The sequence below is a fragment of the Ascochyta rabiei genome, chromosome 4 (assembly GCF_004011695.2).
Source record: "Ascochyta rabiei chromosome 4, complete sequence".
NCBI lineage: Eukaryota > Fungi > Ascomycota > Dothideomycetes > Pleosporales > Didymellaceae > Ascochyta > Ascochyta rabiei.
This window is the reverse complement of record NC_082408.1, coordinates 1908242-1927651: the sequence shown is the minus strand read 5'-3', so window position 1 is coordinate 1927651 and position 19410 is coordinate 1908242. Positions and strand designations below refer to the sequence as shown.

General features: G+C 54.2%; 6 protein-coding genes across 6 annotated transcripts, besides 5 other annotated features; 2 read left to right on the top strand and 4 right to left on the bottom strand.

The window, feature by feature from the left end:
• Positions 1-1940: 1940 nt before the first annotated feature.
• Positions 1941-4478, bottom strand: EKO05_0003068 (uncharacterized protein; the record flags this gene model as incomplete). The annotated part of the gene is made up of 2 exons (XM_038937919.2): positions 1941-3913; positions 3965-4478. 2 exons carry the CDS (start codon positions 4476-4478, stop codon positions 1941-1943), a joined length of 2487 nt encoding a protein of 828 aa, XP_038801629.2.
• A 35-nt stretch (positions 4479-4513) lies between these two features.
• EKO05_0003067 (uncharacterized protein) lies at positions 4514-5215 on the bottom strand (the record flags this gene model as incomplete). Its single annotated transcript, XM_059636083.1, has 1 exon — positions 4514-5215. One exon carries the CDS (start codon positions 5213-5215, stop codon positions 4514-4516), a length of 702 nt encoding a protein of 233 aa, XP_059492066.1.
• Positions 5216-5820: 605 nt separating this feature from the next.
• Positions 5821-5846: a tandem repeat.
• Positions 5847-6496: 650 nt separating this feature from the next.
• Positions 6497-6532: a tandem repeat.
• A 4592-nt stretch (positions 6533-11124) lies between these two features.
• On the bottom strand, positions 11125-11522 carry EKO05_0003066 (uncharacterized protein; the record flags this gene model as incomplete). The annotated part of the gene is made up of 3 exons (XM_038937737.1): positions 11125-11284; positions 11341-11436; positions 11509-11522. 3 exons carry the CDS (start codon positions 11520-11522, stop codon positions 11125-11127), a joined length of 270 nt encoding a protein of 89 aa, XP_038801628.1.
• A 355-nt stretch (positions 11523-11877) lies between these two features.
• On the top strand, positions 11878-13556 carry EKO05_0003065 (CCR4-NOT core DEDD RNase subunit; the record flags this gene model as incomplete). Its single annotated transcript, XM_038937935.1, has 2 exons — positions 11878-12339; positions 12519-13556. 2 exons carry the CDS (start codon positions 11878-11880, stop codon positions 13554-13556), a joined length of 1500 nt encoding a protein of 499 aa, XP_038801627.1.
• Positions 11941-11983: a tandem repeat.
• A 549-nt stretch (positions 13557-14105) lies between the features above and the next one.
• On the bottom strand, positions 14106-15463 carry EKO05_0003064 (Ribosome production factor 1; the record flags this gene model as incomplete). Its single annotated transcript, XM_038938165.1, has 2 exons — positions 14106-14220; positions 14274-15463. 2 exons carry the CDS (start codon positions 15461-15463, stop codon positions 14106-14108), a joined length of 1305 nt encoding a protein of 434 aa, XP_038801626.1.
• Positions 15041-15103: a tandem repeat.
• Positions 15464-15957: 494 nt separating the features above from the next.
• On the top strand, positions 15958-18148 carry EKO05_0003063 (Glycine--tRNA ligase; the record flags this gene model as incomplete). The annotated part of the gene is made up of 5 exons (XM_038938047.1): positions 15958-16026; positions 16092-16236; positions 16285-17609; positions 17657-17875; positions 17930-18148. The coding sequence occupies 5 exons, from the start codon at positions 15958-15960 to the stop codon at positions 18146-18148; spliced, it is 1977 nt and encodes a 658-aa protein (XP_038801625.1).
• Positions 16485-16510: a tandem repeat.
• Positions 18149-19410: the final 1262 nt, after the last annotated feature.

The window sequence follows — 19410 nt, the reverse complement described above, 5'->3', positions numbered from 1 at the left end:
ATGACGTACGCATGTCAAGATTTGGTCAGGCGCGGCTGATTGGTTGAAGAGCTTATAGGTGCAACTAGCACTTGCCTACAACACAACTTGAGCGTCAGAAATGCCATGAACAGATGCATTGAGCACTAAAAGAGAAGATTTAAGACCACATGATGTGTGGTCAAACGCTGGGATTTCCAGGCTATCTGATTAATTGGGTGGCTTTCACTTGAACATCACCGCGTTAGAACCTTGCATCAGCCTATGAGCAGCACTCTATGATGTGATTTACCCGTAAGATGACTCCATAGAACAATCTGGAGTATTGAACTTGCGGCAGTGGGGATCCCATGACATCGAGAAATTCCCGCAATACATGAGCTCAAAAACCGCCAAAGGTATCCAGCACTGGATGAACGGCGACATAATCTGCCACATCGGTTTGTTTGACGGAGCTTGGAATCCGCTCGAGCTTCATGACACGAAAAAACTCAGCACTCAAGTACTCGAGCTGGGTACGAGTCTGGTCGACAAGTACGGGGGAAGACTCAACACTGCTCGACGACCTACAAGAACCAAGGAATATAGCCTGGAAGCCAGGCTAGGGTGAACACACACAAGCAATTGCAACCTCTATCATCGTCTTCAAAGATAAGAGTTTGATCTCGGCGAGGTTTTGATACAGGAGTTCAGGTACCTACAGGACAGGGCATTTGTAGAGCGGTATGAACTGGTGGATCAGCGCGGAACAGTGTTAAGATGGAAATCTATTGGAAGGCGTCCCGGAACGTGTCGGGAGCCGCTCAATCGGGTAGTGGAGTGCGTTGGGCATACATAGTAAGCAAAGTAAGCCTGACAAACAGCAACGAAATCCCCGCGGATTCCGGAATTTGAAGGTCTTTGGAGATCTTGGAGGATCCCGCGATCATATTCCAACCAGCCCTAGCCTCCACTGTCAAGGAAAGAAAGCAAACTCTAGTTTCACATGCATCGCAACTGCCGTTACACTCCCCCTGCCGGCGATCCGCCTTCCTATCTCTTTTGTGCCATCCAACCCCACAAAAACAAAAGTAAATCTGAGCCCTACATTCCCGTTCCCGTGGAACAGTTTCACAACATCCGCTTCATCGTGCTCGCTCGTAATCCGGCGCCCACCAACGCAGTGATCGGACGCCAGTAATCTATATCCCTGTTGGAGCTCAGAAGGACCGTCCAGGTAGTCGCGCCAACATCGTTAAACCCTGTCTCGCCCGGGTACCTTGCGGCGGAGACCGGGAACCTGGTTTTAGCGGTGGGAGAGCAGGGAAATTGGACGCAGAGGCGTGTTAGTGGATTTCGTGGTGAAACTACCATCGTCTTGAGGGGCGTTGCGAGAGCGAGCCGTGGGTTGTGGTGTGGTCGATCTGCGGCACGGTAGGATGGGAATGAAAGAGTCGAATTGGCTGGTTGCACTTTCTGATTGAGATTCGGGTCTAGACAGTGACAATCGAGTGTTGTGATGGGTTTGGATATTCGCTCTCTATAATCACTTTCATCGTCTACCATGAACACCGACCACCTAGCCAAATGCCTTCCCTGCGTGCTTGTATTACCACTGACAAAGGAAATCTGAACCGGGCGCAACGCTGCAATATACGCCAAGACCTGTAGACAGCATTGGTGTATGGAGTACAGTGAATAACACGCGCACACCCAGGATTGTGTGCTCGACCAGAAAAGTACTAAACAACAGGGTTTACCAAAACGAGTGTCGATACGCCAGCCGATCCTTACACTTCGATCCTTTGTGTCAAACGCCAAATGCGAACCAGGTGATTTTGTAGCTCGTGATGCGTCGTGAATATATACAAAGAAATATATAGTTCGTGAAAACATGTCAAACCATGGTCCAGCCATGTTGTGAGGAGCCGCCAGGGCGAGAGTGATGTGGACAAGTGGTATTGCGATTGTGACGAAGGGTTTCAATTGACAATGGGAGGAGAGAACGAGGGTGGTGTGGGGAAGAGGTGCAGATACTCCTCTCCACCGGTGCGACTAACAGTCGCTGCGCGTCCACGGAGCTTTGTGGGTTCGGTTGAAGTGAGCAGCTGAGCTGCGCTGTCAGACAGGGCCTGTTTGTGGTAACGCTTGTTATGCTGATAGCTTTGATTGCCCGATTGGTCTTGCGTAGGAGTGGAGAAGGTTCGGTCTGCCGAGAGACGCAAAACTCCTGGTGGGGTGATGTCGTCGTCCTCTCCGTCATCGCTGCCAAACAACTCCAAGGACGCGACCTGTTCCGAGAGTTCGTCGGCAACGAGACTGAAGTTTTGTCGAGTGCGACGGGAATGGACCAGCTCTGGCAAACTTCCAGCAGAGCTTGCCGAGCGTCGAATCGGGGAGCTCAATAGACCAGAGCTCTGGGCAGAAGACATCAAGCTGCTGTCATACGAGCTTCGACGACTGAAACGGACACGGCTGCTGCGAGCGGAGCTGTTGGCACTTCCATCTAGATCAATGATGCGGAAATGGCAGTCAGAGCCAACATATTCCTTCAAGATGTCTTCGTACGAGGCCTCTTCTGCATCTTTGTACACTTGAGGGAGCAGAAGTGACGGGCTCAACAAAAACCCTTCAGACTCGTGTAAGGGTGTCTGCAAACTTGCACCTGTTGTGAATGCTGATGCTGCAGATGTGGGAACTAAGTCTGGGACACTGTCGTTACTAGGCGAGAGACGTGACGAAGATAACGGAAGTTGGAACTGGAGCATGGGGTCTTCGCTAATTGGAGGATGAAGTGGCTGGGAAGCCCGTGGTACTGCAGGCCTGTCTTCGCGGATTGCCAACGCTAGAGCGTGGTGTCGGTCAGCAAAGCTTTCGTCCTCAGACACACAGTCCCAATCGTTGTCACAGTCGGCTTCTAGAGCATGCTCGTAGATGTAGTCAACATCATCCTCCCATGACTCCTCAATGGCTCGCCAAGTGTTGGACTTGCGACGAGCCACTGATGGTCTTGGAATAGAGCTCTCCCGTAGTGAGTCGGGCGAGCCCAGAGTCTCTGATGTTTGTGAGCTGGACCTTGTAGCCAGGTTCTTCAGCTTAAAAGACTTTGGCGAAGCATGTGAATTCCCTCTGTGGTGAGTCCTTACACCTGGGGAGCGCTGATTGAAAGAGAACGACTCTAGGAAGGGCGATTTGGGAGAAGTCGGGGTTCTCAGTCGCGGCGGCTGGGGTGCGGGCCTAGGTCTGACGAATCGCTCCGGTTCCTCTGCAACGTCTTCAAGGCGGGGGCTGAAGGGTGGAGTCATTGCTTGAACGGCAGAGTCGTCGGGTGTTGTCACAGCGTTACCGACATGTGTAATGTCTTCCTCAATTCCCGGGAGCTGATCCGCTGGCGCTGTGGTTGACAGCGTAAATGCATCCCAGACACCTGATTGTCTCTTCGAACGAGCAGCCGGGGTTGCGGTTGAAACATATCCAGATGAACCTTCTTCGGGTATATCTTGGAAGGGTGAGGTTGGTAAGAGGGACAACGTTCTTGGAGGTGCGATAACAGAGGATGAGTGTTGGTGCGCACGAAGGTTCACTCCTGGTTGCGAGAAGCTCTCCACAGATCTGGTGAGGCGAAGCCCTGGTCGGGAGGGTGATAAGCCGGTACTGGGTTTTGGCTGCTGCCAGTCGCTTTGGAGCCGTGGGCTATGGGGTGGCGATCTAGGGCTAACGATCGGGACCGAGTTGAGCTCAGACACCTCCAGATGCTCGGTTGATATATTGCGAGGACTTATAACTCCTGGTGTTCCCGATGCACCACTTCCAGATAATCCTGCAGCACGTTCGGCCCACCCAGCGGTTAGCACAGACCCAGAAGCTTGTTCTAGCGCAGCTACCTGATGACGATCGGCGTGTGTAAGATGTTGGAAGTCGAAGGGGTTCGAGATGCGGGATTTGAGTTCATGTTCTGCAGCATTGATCAGTTCTTGAGCTCATGGTACGTCGTCGTCTTACTTACGGAACGTTTCACCCTCGTTGGTACCCTTTCGTTTCCGGAGAAACGACGCTCGCTTCCTCCCAGCATCTGCTTCCTGATATTCGTCGATGTCGACGCCGGTCCCGATCGATTCACTCAACCTCTTGCCCATCCTTCCTCGAAATATCGATCTTCTTGGGCCAGTCTGGTCAAGACGACTGTGACTGCCAACGTGACGAAGTGCAGGCGGAGAATCAGGAGAGGTGTGGTCGTAGGAAGCCATGTCTGCAGGACCGGAAGAGAGGATTGAAGAAGTTGTAGAGACAGCGGTGTTACTCCTTGAGCGCATGTTAAAGACAGAGCTTCTTCTTCTGTTTGACGGAGCTCTTCGCCGCCGTTCTGGCGAGTGCATGCGTTCAGTGTAAACAGGCTCTGAGCATTGCGATGCTGTTAAAGAGTCGGGAACTGATGTCAGACTTGAGCACTCTGCTAAAGGCGAATCGAAAGACGACTGTCTGGACCTAGAGAGCGCCTCGGTCTTATGGAATGTAAACATGGCTTAGAGACTAGAGTAAGTATGGCAACGGTCCATCAATAGTCAAGCAATGCTGGACTTGGAGGAGCGAGACCCCACAAACGGTCGGTGAGCGTGCCAGCGTCAGCAACCATGAAAAGGCCAAAGGGTCCGGGAAGACCTTTCGCGCACGAAAGACGGGCTGGAACTAGGGGTCGGCGTATCAGTGGTCCATGCCAACAGCCATCGAGGATAGAGCTTGGAAGAACAGAGACTAGGGTATATTCGGAGGGAAGAGAATACAAGTAATTTGGATGCTTAAAGGAACTGGAAGGATTGACAAGCAAGCAATAGCTGAACGAAGTGAACTGGGGAGCTGTATATGCGTACGTCTTAAGATGGTTGACTCCACTGCCGGGAGGAGGCAACGAGCAGCACAAGGGCCTGATCACAGACCTCCAGATGGCGCGCCGCTGAAGAAGTACGGCCCACGGGAGGGATGTCGCTTGTAGTCCGGGTTTTAAGACGAGGGTACGCTGCGACTGTCCAAACCCGCAGTCGGCTCGTTCAATTGTGAATTCTGGAGTGGGGTCGTTTAAGGAGGGTGTGAAGTTCAGGGACCTGCTCAGGTCGATGTGGTACTGTCGTTCCTCGTAGTCAATACCAAGGGGCGGGCTGACAGCCAATGTATGTACCCCCAATATTGGTACTGCGCATGAAGCTTTTGGGGCCGGTGAACCACTAGCAGAGGTAGGGATGACCTGAGTATGTAAGTACATAGCGGGCGTACACAACAGCGGAGAGCATGTGGAGAAAGATGAATAGTGCGCTCAGTGCGCTGCGCCGAGGTGCCTAGTGGCATTCAGGACAAGCAGGGACAGGGGACACTGCACACAAAAAGGTCATGGATGTGAACTGCGTGAGAACGGCGTCTAGACAGCTGTTAGTGGCTGGGAATAGGCCAACAGGGGTAGTGCAGACGGGGGTTCCTGGAACTCACCGTTCCGCAAGCCACTACACATTAGACCGGAGGGCTGACGGCCCGACAAGTCGGCTGGGACGCAACATAATATTACAGGGGAGGTAGTTGACCACGGTGATTGGACTGTGTTTGTAAATAAACGGGTAGATAGCGCTGCAGCAGGCCCGCTGGGACCACCGAGAGGCCCGCTTACCACGGAACACGCTGAGCTTCAATTTGCTCGATGCCGGCCGGTGTTGTTGTGCGACCGGAGAGGATTCGACAGGAGGATTTTCGTCCACGACCCTGAAGCGAACAGAGCAGGCTACTGAGGTTGTACGCCTGCCCCTCTGCAGCAGTGCGTGGAGCAGAAACTGGTTGGCAACTGCAACGCTCCAAAGAAAGTGCGTGTGGCGAGCGTCGTGTTGTTGTTATTGTTGGTGTTGGTGGTTCTGGACGGGTTCGCATTCCCATACGCACGTACCTGCAGGGAGCCTTGACGTAGGCCAGGGTCGGCCTGATGAACGCGCTTCATGCATCGAGTCCGCAGCCAAGCAGCAGGATGCCGTCTCGAGGCCACCTCCGCCTCTCCGTCCTGAGTGAGCTCAATGGTCGTACCTGTGACCTGTGCAAGGCGAACAGGCAAGTGAGCAGTGTGCACCATCCCTCTTTACGTGCTGGGGCTCGTCCATCCGCGCAAGACAGAAGTGCCGTGACGATCCAATAACACAGGTTGAGGGGGGTTCTTCTTCGAGCGGAGGGTACCGTTCCAGTCACCAGTCACCACGATCTTCGCATCGCGGATGAGGTGATCTGAAACAACCGAAGAGGGCCCTGTGGCCGGCGGCGACGCGTCGACTGAGCCATGATGCCCCCCGCCATGCTCATACATGTCAATCTACGTTGTGGGCCGATCGATTTATGAACAGTCGTTGTTGAGGCTTCAAAAGGACCATGGGCCTGATGTGTGGTCTCAGACGCTGGATGGCTTTCAAACATGTTTCAAGCGTCGACCAAGCCGCCACTATCAGAGCCGTTGGATCACCACGGCCTGCCCATTTCGGACACGCTTGCCAAAGCACTGGCCTGCAGACACAAGAGCACAGCACAACACAGCACAGCACAGCACAGCACATTGTGGGAGCACAGCCAGCGTGGAGTGGCTTCGAGCTGGCCGTGCTCACGAGGCTTGCTGACGTTACAGTGAAGTCCCACTGAATTTATGCTGTGACACGCGGTCGAAGCTGCGACTCTCGTCTGTCGCCGTGTGACAACGATAAGGAGTCGGTTGTATCCTATGTGTGGGACGAGCGCTTATGTTGCGGTGAGCACGCCGGCCTCTCATGTTGCCTGCGAGCGTAGATAAGATGAGGCTTCTGGCTTCCAGGACACGCTCAGGGGAGAGTGCCGTGCGCATCTGCAACGATGTCGAACGAGCACACCAATAATTATAGCATCGCTAAATAAGGCACCCATTGGATCGGCCATCAAGATGCCAGTGCGTGACTGGCCACAGCTCATCTACGAACACAGCCGTCTCTGCGCTGCAAAAAGAGATGACTTCGCACAGCCGCCTCGTGTCGATGGCGTTCACGATGATCCAAATGTCTGTGGGCAAGGGCCGAGAGAGCACAGGACGTTCTCCACTCGGGGACCTTCCGCGCATCTGGTCCAGAGGGCTGAGGTCAAAAGACACGTGGAGACCGGCCAACAATGGAAACCCACATTGACATGTTGATTGGCCAAATTGCCGGCGCCTGCAAGCAGCAAGCCTGGCGCTGGGAACCGCAACCCACACGGTTCGCAGCGAAACGTGACGTCGCTTTGGATACCGAGCAAGAGGTTTGCGTATCGTAGACCTACGTACCCTTCTGCAGGAACACGAACGCAACCCTCGACAACGGCGAGCTGGACGCGAACTTAGCCCGGTTCCTGCAGCAAGATCGCTCAATGCATCGGCACGACTTTGTCCGTACATCCACTTCTGCTGCAGCCCCATGTATCTCCTCTGTGGGCTGCTGCGTCAGCCAGTGTTGACGGTTTCCTCCCTAGTTCAGAGATGACGTCGGTCACCAAAACCTACACGCTATTATACGGCAGCCTCTCCGCCAGGCCCTCCGGTACCGAAAAAGAGTTCCAACCACATTCGTGGGGGCAGTCCTCGGCTACCCACACGCATGGCCCATCCATGAGCTTGCGTACACCCATGCGGACCGGCTGCGTTAACGCAATTTCTGTCGTGTCCAGTTGCTCCAGACTCAGCTCAGCTCCACGCCGCTCTCATCGTTATGCCGTGAACACATCCACGACAAGGCAACGCCCACTATTGACCTTCGGGATGTTGTGCTTGCTTTCGACCTTTCCACAGCAACGCGAGCTTCGGTCCCTAGCTTTGTTGAAGTCTCCGAACGGTGCGCCTACTACCGGTGTAACAGATTTGTCGCTTGTACCTGCATATTTCTCTGGGCTTTGTGTGCCCAGAGTGCCTAAGTCGTCGTCCGGTAGCGCCAGGCTTCGAAACCGCACTTGATGCTGCCCCGTCCTCACTTTCCTGACATCAATGCCGTCCCAACACAGAGTCTGTCAAGACGAGATGGTGGGACTCGACCTTTGTCCAGATCTCCGGATGCTGTCCGGCAGCCCCATTTCTGTTCAGCGCTTCACGAGTCTGCAGGTACACGTGTCCGATATCTGCTCATGCCCACTTCCATAGGAGCTGCAGAGATCAGTCATGTACTGCAGTGATGGGATATACAGCTCACATCTGCCCTCTGTTTCTCACTGATCTTGCTCCAAAATCAACATCAATATCTTTGGGTTTGTGGGCGCTCTTCTCTGTTCGTTCTCCACAACCCTAGCCAGCCTGAAGCTACCGAACTATAGTTCCTTATGGCATCGACTAAGCTACACAGTGGCGGGGAGTTCAACCCAGTATGGAACCCTCACTGCGTACTCGAGCCTTGAGGTCGAGATCTACCTCGCATTCGATAAGCTACGAAGACAGATTGGCGTTGGCTATATCAGTCGTTCCGGCGTGTAGGAAATAGCTCCGCCCTCCGCAACCCGCTTGCGCGAAGGTTTCAAGGTAGCTTAAGTCCCGCCGGAGAATGCAAAGGTGGGCTGATGCGAACAAGCCAGTTCCCCTCCAAAGAGCAGCCGTTCATCCATCTTGGCATCGGCGGACGTAGCGCGCGCATCAACTGAGTGGTTGAGAAGCGCTCTGCAGGAACTCGGCAGCTAAAATGGTACCTGAAAATCTGATTAGCATGCCGCTACGTCGTACGCTTGCACACTCGGGCTTGTTGAGTCCTATCTTTTCGGCTTGTAGAAATAGCGCGTAAAGTACGATGCCTTACTCCGCATGTGTCGATTGGCTATGACTAGGGTGTACGCTTGACGAGCTCCCGGCGGCCGTTACTCCAGATATTAGACTTTCGTAACTTGGGAATGAGCGGACACAATCGCGAACGAGCACGGGAGCTAAACTTTAAAAATTCGAACCGAGGCGTCGCTTTCTTGAGAACTCGCATTCTCTTTTGCTCAACATCATCCGGATGCCGGTATCGCCACCGAGAGATGTCCATCGTGTACGTTGAACTGTACCTATGCATACTAACCGAAGACTCCGTCCGCGGCAGCTACCTATCAGGGTTTGCAGCACCGGTCTATAGAACACGATAGAATGACCTTATGCAAGACTCAACGAAGCATTCCTGGCCTCGAATGTCCTTTTCGATAAACTCAAATTCGATCAGCTTTTCCTCGATGTGTTCAATTGGACTCTCCTCGAATTTCAGAGCAAACTTCGTCATCGGAAGAAAAGTCGGTGTCGAGTCAGCACTAAGACGATCAGGGTTACACAAGGGCTCAGCCGTACCATAACCAAGATTGACTGCGGGAGCAGACCCTGATGACCATCTGTTGCTGCACGCGCGACAAACTGCGGTTCACATCAAGACCCTCGTAGGTTCGCAGATGGTCGGTCGCCGATGCTTTCGATAATCACCTCGCTATACCAAGCTTCAGTGGTCTGTCTGTATCTCATCCTGCCAGCTCTTTAGCCGTCACACCTTCATGCGTCTAGCTTGTCCTTTTGTAGGATAACAAACATTGCGCACCCCACCCACTATACATTGGCTATGGCATTATTGCCCATCTTCATTGAGCCCGCAATCTACACATAGGAACCCCTGTATGAATACGCTTCCTTACTCAGCTTTAAGCATCTTCCACAGCTTCAACATCTACCTGATCTCATCTCCACACACTTTCGCCCTCCATGTCCCAGCACGCGCCATCTCACCGTCGCATTCCCTCATCTCATCAGCCTTGCAGATCAGCAGCATCCGTCTCGCCTCATGAGGAAGGCATCAAGTCGTAGCGGCTCACGGCAACTACGCCGTCTCACCACGAGGTCTTGCGCGCTGTCTACGACGGGTCGTTGCACGGTTCGAGCACGTTGGCGGGCTGACACGCGGGCCGGTGGACCAGGGTTGCGATCCTCTACGCGAAGATCGCTAGCCACCAACGGGGCTACAAGCCGTTGCTGCATGTAAAAAATGCAGACGCCGTCACATAGGTAAGCCGAACGTGTCGTTTGTGCGGTCATGTTGTTTCCAGCACGGAGGAATCTGGTCGAGTAGAATCCCGGTGGATGGCGCAAGAGTCTGGAGGTTGATGGGCACGGCCGACGAGCATGCATCGAGTCGTTTGTTAGGCACGATGGAGCCGCGAAGGATTGTGGAGAGCCGGTGCAGGCGCGCTTGTGTGCGTGATCACGTTGGTGGAGACTATTGAGCAAGACTTTCCTGAGGCTGGAGGCCATACGAGATGCAGATGTATGATGCGAGTTGTAGTATTCGGTTTTTGCCGACGTTCTTCTCGACTGTTATGGTACACGCCACGCCGTCTTGCTCCAGCCTGTTTTGATGCTTCACTATTACACTATTTGGAAGCCTTGCCAAAGGGCCTCGTGCCCTCCTTGAGCCATGTTCGAAAGCTAACAGCGATCTCGATCAAGCTCTGTATCGGCAAAGTCCATGCACACTGTGAATGTCATGCTTTGCCTTACTTCTGGTCTGTGTTGTAGTTGCTGTAGAACTGGACCGTCCTAAGGAGGCTCAGTGAGTCTTTGGATTTGCACAACCTCGGACTACGTTCTCTGAGAGGGGATTGTTACCTGCTTTCTACGTCCATGTTAGTGAAATACAGCTTTGAGCGTTTCTTTCTGAGGAGTCAATGTTCGCCTCAGATTTGACTGTTACTCTAAAAACATGTTTCTCGATCGTGGTGTACTACGCGCTGTGACCGTCTCATTCCACTCAAAATTTGCTGTTGTTATGTTGCGTTCGATGCGCAGTATCTGCAGCTTCACGCCATGCCTGGCTTAGTTGTTTTGTGCTTGACCGCCTCCAAGTACTTGGTATTCGACAGCCATTGAATGACGACATGTTGCGACATCATTCTCTGACAATCCGCATCTTAGCTGGATAGGTCTCGAAAATCGGCTTGTTCATTGCCAGCAGGCGTGCGACTGCCGCACAATCCAGCGAATCACATGAACCTCAAGCGCACTGACAAACGAGACTTGTTTTGATCGTGCTGTGTGATTTTCCTTATTTACAGTCCTCGTAGCGGAGGAAACCGAGTCAACCGGTACGCCCAGGTCTTGCATGCCCCTCTCCCTACCTATCCTTGTATGCCTATCTGCCTGCACAGCTACCCCGCTCAGTGGTGACCCTCATCGTGGTGCGCGTGGTCGTCCTTGAAGAAGAGCTGCTCAGCTACCAGGTATCCCGCAAAGGCGACTGTCGCAATGCCGAGGCCGGGGAAGGAGCCCTTGAAGCGGTTCCATCTGGAGAAAGGACCTGTGTATCGCCATTGTTCGCTGCGCGAATGTGAGTCTGCTGTTGAAGAACGCAAGGGGGCAATGAAGAATCGTACTATCGTGCCCACGGGTCGCCCTTGGTGCCGGTCTTTGCGGCAGCAGCGAACTTCTGCGGGTCGAAGCCGGTGATGTTGGGCTTTGCCATGATGGAGCTGTACAAAGTCAGCGGCGGGTGCAGAGAGCGACGAAGACGCCAATTGGCACATGGAATGAGGAACACTCACTATGAGGGCCTCATTGTGTGGGTATGTCGAGACGCGGCGTAGATCTGAAGGCTGCTGTCGCGGAGCTGATTGACGTCGCGGTCAACTCCATGTCTTGGCGCAGAGCTCGGACTGTGGACTGCGGGCGGCCACCACGCCCGCAACCGCTTTCGTCTGCACCCTCCGCTCCGCATTACACCACCCTCGACGCAGCTACGACTAAGATAACCCTGTCGCTCGCACTCCACGTTGCCCAAATCACGTGCGCCTGGTCAACGCGACTGCCAACACTAGGTCATCAGCACCTCTCATCCCGCCTGCCGCATGTCTAGAGCCCTGTGACAGAAACGTACACGAGCTACCCAGCGGTAGCACCTTCCATATCGCACAATGCCACCCCGCTTTCCTGGCCACAACCTCTCGAACCCCTTTGCTCATCTCTCTGCGCCTATCCACCAACAACCACAGCTGCAACAGCAGCACCAACAGCACCAACCGAACATGCCGCACCCTAGTTTCGGAGGCGGCAACCAGGCACACAACATCAACCTCTTCGGCCAGAACCAGCATGCCTTCCAGTCGAATAACGCAGGGCTTACCGGCGGCCTCGGTGGCGCAGGGCTAGGGGCAGCAGCTGGTCTTGGTGGGGTCAGTGGAGGCACAGGGCTAGACGGCCACGAGGCGCGTATGCGTTTCGCTCACGGTGCTCAACTGCAACAGGACGCTGTTCGTGGTCAGGATGGCACAAAGGGCCTTGCAGGGCAAAGGATACGCGACGTTTGGAGATCAAACCTGCACCAAGAGATGGATCTGCTGCGCTCCCTCATCGACCAGTACCCGTACATCAGCATGGTTAGTACGCCCTTTCCTTATGTGCGCTTCGAGTCTGTCGCTTGGTTCCTCGCGACATGTGCCTAATATGCACGGTCGAAGTGTACTATGGATGGTGCGAGGGATTGTTGGACTATGCGCTTGGTACTCCCATTTGTTTTGTGACACTCTTGTTACTATGATGCTCACGCTTGTGTTAGGACACCGAGTTCCCTGGTGTTGTCGCACGACCCATCGGCGACTTCAACTCGAAAGCCTCATACCACTACCAGACAGTGCGCTGCAACGTCGACCTCCTCAAGATCATTCAGCTCGGTGTTACACTATTCTCGATACAAGGCGAAATTCCTCCCTCACAGCTCGACTCGTCGACATTGCAATACCAACCCAAGTCGCTCCAGCGATACGCAAACAACATAGTCATGTGTCCATGCACGTGGAGCTTCAACTTCCAGTTTTCGCTTGAAGACGATATGTACAACGAGGAATCCATTCAGATGCTGAAAAAGTCAGGTGCCGATTTTGAGAAGCATGCATCACAAGGCATTGACCCCCAGGAATTTGGGTCGCTCCTGATCACATCAGGCATGACACTTTCAGAAGATGTCAACTGGATATCTTTCCACTCTGGCTACGACTTTGCATACCTGGTCAAGATGCTAAGCTCCAAGCCATTGCCTGAGGACGAAGACTCTTACCGCAAGCTCGTCGAAGTTTTCTTCCCTCGCCTCCTCGATGTCAAGTACCTTTGGCGACACGCGAACAACCTCGTCCGTCGTGGCATAATAGGTGCCTCAGCCACCAGTATCCTAAACAACCTGGGTACAAAGTCAGGGCTCCAGGATCTTGCCGATGAACTGGGATGCCAACGGATCGGTAACTCGCACACGGCAGGCTCTGATGCGTGGCTCACCGGTACTGTCTTCTGGGAATTGAAGAAGAAGATCTTCGACGGATCCATTCCAGACGAGATGAACGGGCAGATGTGGGGGTTGACAGGCGTTGGACCACCGGCCAGCGCAACAGCACAAGCTGCTGTGCTTGCTGCTCAAGGGCAGCAGAACCTCACTGGGTTCCAGGGCCTGAACGGCGGCATGATGTTCCACCCTGGAAACGCGAGACACGGCGACGGTCCAAGCACGCCAACAAACCATCCAGCTGGTCTCGCCACAACCCCTGGACCTACAGGTCATATGACCCCAGGTGGTGGCTATGGAGGCTACGGCGGTAACAAATAGTTGTGTTGTACCTGACCTCCGTGCTGAAGAATTGCACAGTACCTTTCCGGCGGACGCCGCTACACTCACATCATACCTCTTCGCCATCCTTGCCCTGGTCGTCTCGACCTCCACCACACACTTCTTGGCCGCCGCGCTTGCATCGGCCCTCTACTCTTGACCCTTCTGTACCTCGGCCCCGCCCTTCTTCGTCGAGGTCGCCTCCGGCGGTGGGTGTCATACCAGTGTTTACCCAGGACCGACATAGATGGGGCGGGCATTCTGGTCGTCATCGCAGGTGGTTGTCCGACTAAATACACTCTTCTGTAGCTTGGGCAAAACGGCTTTGATTATTATTGCAAGTATTCTTTCGGCGTTATAACATCGCTCAGTGGGGCTTTGGGGAAAGGTCAGCCGGGCTGGTGAGGAGTTTGTAGGTGGGAAACATTCGGGCTTGCACGGTTAATCAACACGAGCTACAGTTCGTTACACAATAGCATTACGGCCTTGCGCCACTCTTTCGAGTCTTGGGAATATTCGTATTTGCATTTGACGTGGGCTTTGATGATGCTACATGTTGAAGCGTGTCCTTTGCTTCTCCATGCGACCTTTCCACTGCCATTCTTGGCCACTCTTGTACTGGATCCCGCGATCTATTCTTCGGAGCTTGAGCGTCATGCGCGGCCTGTTCTTGCGGTTAGCAACACTCCAACACGAACTGAAATTCCTTGAACTCACCCGATCTCCTGCATGCCCACCTTGACATCCTCAACACCCTTGATAGGCTTCCCGTCGTTCCCAAGAATGGGCTTCTCCGTCTCCCGCTTGTCGCGGAACACATATCTATGTCTCCTGACGAAGATGTAATCGCGCTGGTTGTGCAGCGTCAGGACCTGTCGGCCCTCGAGCTCTGGCGCCGCGGGGAACAATCCCTTGAAAAGATGTGCAGTCAAGATACCCAGGGGCGTCTTGAAGTTGTTCAGTATGAGCTCCGGGTAGTGGCCCGTGTCGTTTGCGTGGCGCGGCAGCTTCTTGCCGTCGATCCAGTTGGTTACGCTGAAATGGAAATGTGGCCCGTTAGGCAAGTGCACAATGTCCAGGCCGTCAGGCTTCTTCTCGTGCTCGGCTTGCATCAGCACCACGACGGCTGTGTAGTCCCTCGCCGCGGCGAACTGCGCAATCTCCCGGACGGAGTATTTGTGTGCGTGTGCGTGCGCGGTGCGGCGAATGTAGGTGCTGTTGGGGAAGAAGGAGGTCAGGGTGTCGGCTTCTTTGTGAAGGGACGAGTTTATTGAGGTCGTGACGAGGATTTTTGGCTCGGGCTGTGGGTCGAAGAGTTGGGGAAATTTCTGCTTGAGGAACTCGGGGGAGAGTTCCATGTTTGTGGCTGCCGTAGTTGCGACGGATGGGTCGGGGGATGGGGCGCGCTTTGTCGAGGGCTTCATGATTTCCGAATCGTCCGAGTCGAACGAGTCGCCATCCTCGTTCTCAGAATCCAGCATAGAGTCTGCGTCTTCCTCCTCGTCTTCCTCTTCTTCGTCGTCATCATCTGAACCTGCCTCCTGCTCTTGATCTCTCTTCTTGAGCTTGGCTAATGTGCCCTCCTCTTCCTCTTTTGCAGCCGCGTCCTCATCTAGCTTCCTCTTCTTCGCCAGTCGCTCGACATCGACCGCCCAACCCAGAACATCTTCGTCATCTCCCACGGGCTCATCCCACACGCGCTTGTTGTCGATGGTCTGCGGGACGTTGTTCTTGAGGCGCTCTTCGCGCAGTGAGGCATCCTTGAGTTCCTCTCGCCTGCGGCGGTGTCGCAGGTCACGCTTTTCTGATTCGCGGGCTTTCTTTATGCTGAGGAAGGCGGCTTGTCGGCGGAGCTTGTTCTTTGGCTTGAAGCCAGTCGCTGTGGTGGGAGACTTGGAAAAGGCCATGTTGGGTGGTCGTGCACCTGTGAAACTTTGTCAGAACAGACTTCATGTGTGTGCGACACATGTATTACCTTTGTAGCCTCGAAAACCGAAGTTGACGTGTTTTGCTCAGAAAGCTGCTGGTTGCAGATCGCGGCCCGTATGGCATAACTTTAACTTTTTTGTCGGCGAGGGTTTCTCCGCGCCGCTCTGCCTCGATGTACATAGTAGAGCGGCTGGAGGGGTCTGAGAGCCACGACTGAGGTTTCATTTGTGTATTTTGTTATAACTAGACGCTCATTAGACCAAGTGCCTCCTCTTTGCAGCGAGGCGCTCCTAAGTGTATGCATTGCGTGTCGCGGCTGTTGCGCGCTAACATTCCATCTTCTTCACTGCGCTCATGCAGACCCGTTTTTAGTACCCCGCCTTCCCTTGTTTATCCCACCAACGCCCGTACTTTTGCTGCTACACCTATCCACTTCAAGTTTGTCGTCTCCAAGCGGAAACAACAGGTCAACATGCCGAGCGATATGACGACGTTCAAGGGCAAGCCCTTCGACCGGGCTTCGCTCGAGTCTGTCATGAAGGTATGCGCCGCCGACTTTCCGTGCTACGAGCTATGCGCCGCGCAGAGTCATACTGACCAGTGCAGCGACGACTCTTCTACACACCCGCCTTCGACATCTACGGCGGTGTCTCTGGTCTATACGACTATGGCCCGCCCGGCACCGCTCTCACCAACAACATTGTCGACATATGGCGAAAGCACTTTGTGCTGAAGGAGAACATGCTGGAGGGTAATGCGCACGAGACCACAGTGCATGGGCAACACTGACGCGCTGCAGTCGACACCACCATGCTTACGCCCCACGAAGTCCTCAAGACGTCCGGCCACGTCGACAAGTTCGCCGACTGGATGTGCAAAGACCCCAAGACCGGCGAGATCTTCCGCGCAGACCACCTTGTCGAGGAGGTCTTGGAGGCCAGATTGAAGGGTAACAAGGAGGCGCGTGGCGAAAAGGTCGAGGCAGAGGAGGAGGACCCCAAGAAGAAGAAGAAGAAGGTCAAGAACGTTGCTGTCGTCAAGATGGACGACGCTCTTGTCACCGAGTACGAGGAGGTCTTGGCCAAGATCGACAACTACAACGGCGAGGAGCTGGGTCTGCTCATAAAGAAATACGACATCAAGAACCCCGCCACCAATGGCGAGCTTCAGCCGCCCGTCGCCTTCAACCTCATGTTCCAGACCTCCATTGGTCCCTCCTCGAACATGCCCGGTTACCTGCGCCCTGAGACCGCCCAGGGTCAGTTCCTGAACTTCGCAAAGCTCCTCGAGTTCAACCAGCAGCAAATGCCCTTCGCTTCTGCCTCTATTGGCAAGTCCTTCCGTAACGAGATCTCCCCACGAGCTGGTCTGCTGCGCGTACGAGAATTCCTCATGGCCGAAATCGAACACTTCGTCGACCCAGAGGGTGGCAAGAAGCACCCTCGATTTGAGGAGGTCGCTGATGTTGAGCTCGAGCTCCTCGACCGCGAGGTCCAGCTTTCCGGCAAGACCAACGTCAAGACAACCAAGATTGGCGAGGCCGTCAAGACCGGTCTGGTCGACAACGAGACACTCGGATACTTCCTAGCCCGCATTCAGCAGTTCCTGCTCAAAATCGGTGCCGACCCCAAGAAGATTCGCTTCAGGCAACATATGGCGAACGAGATGGCCCACTACGCCGCAGACTGCTGGGACGCTGAGCTACTCACCTCGTACGGCTGGATTGAGTGTGTCGGCTGTGCCGACCGAAGCGCGTACGATTTGACTGTCCACATGAAGAAGACAGGTGCACCTCTGGTTGTCCGTGAGCCCAGAAAGGAGCCCCTCAAGGTCGAGGAGTGGGTTTGCGACATTGAGAAGAAGAAGTTCGGTCCCAAGTTCAAGAAAGACGGCAAGACCGTAGAGAACGCCATTGAGGCTCTTACACAAGACCTGCGCGAGAAGCTGTCTCTAGACCTCGAGAAAGAGGGCAAGATCGTCATCGATGTCCCCGGTGTTGGTGATGGCAAGGTAGAGGTGCCCAAGGAGCTCATCACCATTGAGAAGCGCACAAGAGTGGAGAACGTCAGGGAATACACACCTAACGTCATCGAGCCGTCTTTCGGTATCGGCCGCATTGTCTACGTAGGTTGAGCTGTCCTTTATGCGGGCTCCTTTGCTAACAGTATCAGGCTCTCTGCGAACACGTTTACTGGACTCGTGAGCAAGATGAAGCTCGTGGTATTCTGTCATTCCCTCCTACTGTTGCACCTACCAAGGCGCTCATCGTGCCGTTGAGCTCGCATAGCGACTTCAAGCCTTTCGTACGAACACTGAGCGACAGGCTGCAAGAGTTCGGCGTTTCCACTCGCGTCGATGATTCTGGCGCATCTATTGGTAAGCGCTACTCGGTAAGTCGCTAATATCCCTCACTCTGATCGTCAGGGTATGCTGACAACACCCAGCGTAACGATGAGCTCGGTACCCCTCTGGGTATTACGATTGACTTCCAGTCCGTCAAGGACAACACGTTCACATTGCGCGACCGTGATTCGACAGAGCAGGTTCGCGCTGGTCTCGATGAAATCACCACCGCCATTACTAACCTCGTCAACGGCAAGGAGCAGTGGTCAGACGTGGCTGCGCGCCTGCCCAAGTTTGAGGGTCAGGAGGTCGATGCCTAGGTCACACGAGCAAAGACTCGAATGGAGGGACATGGAGATTAGGACCGAAACCAAGAGTCAAGAGTTGGGAGACCCCCCTTCAATAGTCATAGAAGATGCATTAGTCAGTGTGCATAAGCAATCTGCTGGGGCTAGCCACTGTGCGCTGTTGTTACACGGATGCAAGCATAATAAACGATCGTCGCATAACGAACAGGTTGTACCTTGGATGCATTGCTGTCTTTGAGCTTATCGATTCGGACCCTGACGTAGCCTTGCAGTGCCATCCCCCTCTTTTCTAGTTTCCTCCTACGCCACTTCGTGACCACCCTCATACTTCTTTGAACCATTGACACTATGCAGTGTTCCATCACCACACCCTGATTCATGGCGTTACCCAGCTCGTTGGTCCGGCAAAGCCGGAACGGGTTCTCACATCCCAGCGACCGCTTTGGCAGCGGCAACGATGCCAGCAACAGAGCAGTGGCGCGCCTTGATCCAATCACCTCAGGACCGTGTCACACCTCCTCCCAGCAGCATGGATGTGCAGCGCCTCCTTACCTTTGCGTTGGATCAGTATGGGGTATAATCTCCGAAGCAGAGCCCTATGTTCATCCACACCAAATCGAAATCTCAAGACAATTGCAACAACAAACCCGGTACCCAGCTTGCTTCGAAACCCAAGTCGTCCAGCTCTCCACTGATCTCGATTGTGAACATTCTGCTACTGCTTTCCAGGGCTTCTGCTGGATGTGAGCGTCGATCACCCCACTCAAATTCGAGCTACTGCTCCTCAAACGCCTGCTTGGTCCATCACGTTCTGGAAGAGATATGCAGCTAAATGCCTCACTTCTGGTAGCCAAGGCTCACCGAGCCTAAGACCGGTCTTACGATAAGTCTTCGGAGCCAGTAAGGTGCACCATACTCAGGCTACACCGAGCGTGGTCACAGGTCCAGCATCATGCCCCTCCGTCTAGGAGAACCCGAGGGGCGGCCCAGCATGCATACACGGCGCCGAACAGCTTATCAACTACGAGGAGTACCTCCGTCTTTACATCCTCGCAACCTTTGCCGCAGCGCCGAGGATCTACATTGCACACGCCAGCTTCGTATACTACAAAGGATCCGAGCTAACTCAATGCATCGTGCAATTTAATCTGCTGCAGCTACTGCGTGTTCGTCTGTCTGCCCGCCTGCCTGTCTCAAGAGTCGGTGCATGCCTAGCGCGCAGTACGCTACTTCATGGACGCTTCTCGCCGGCAGCCCGTGTCCATTCAGACTGA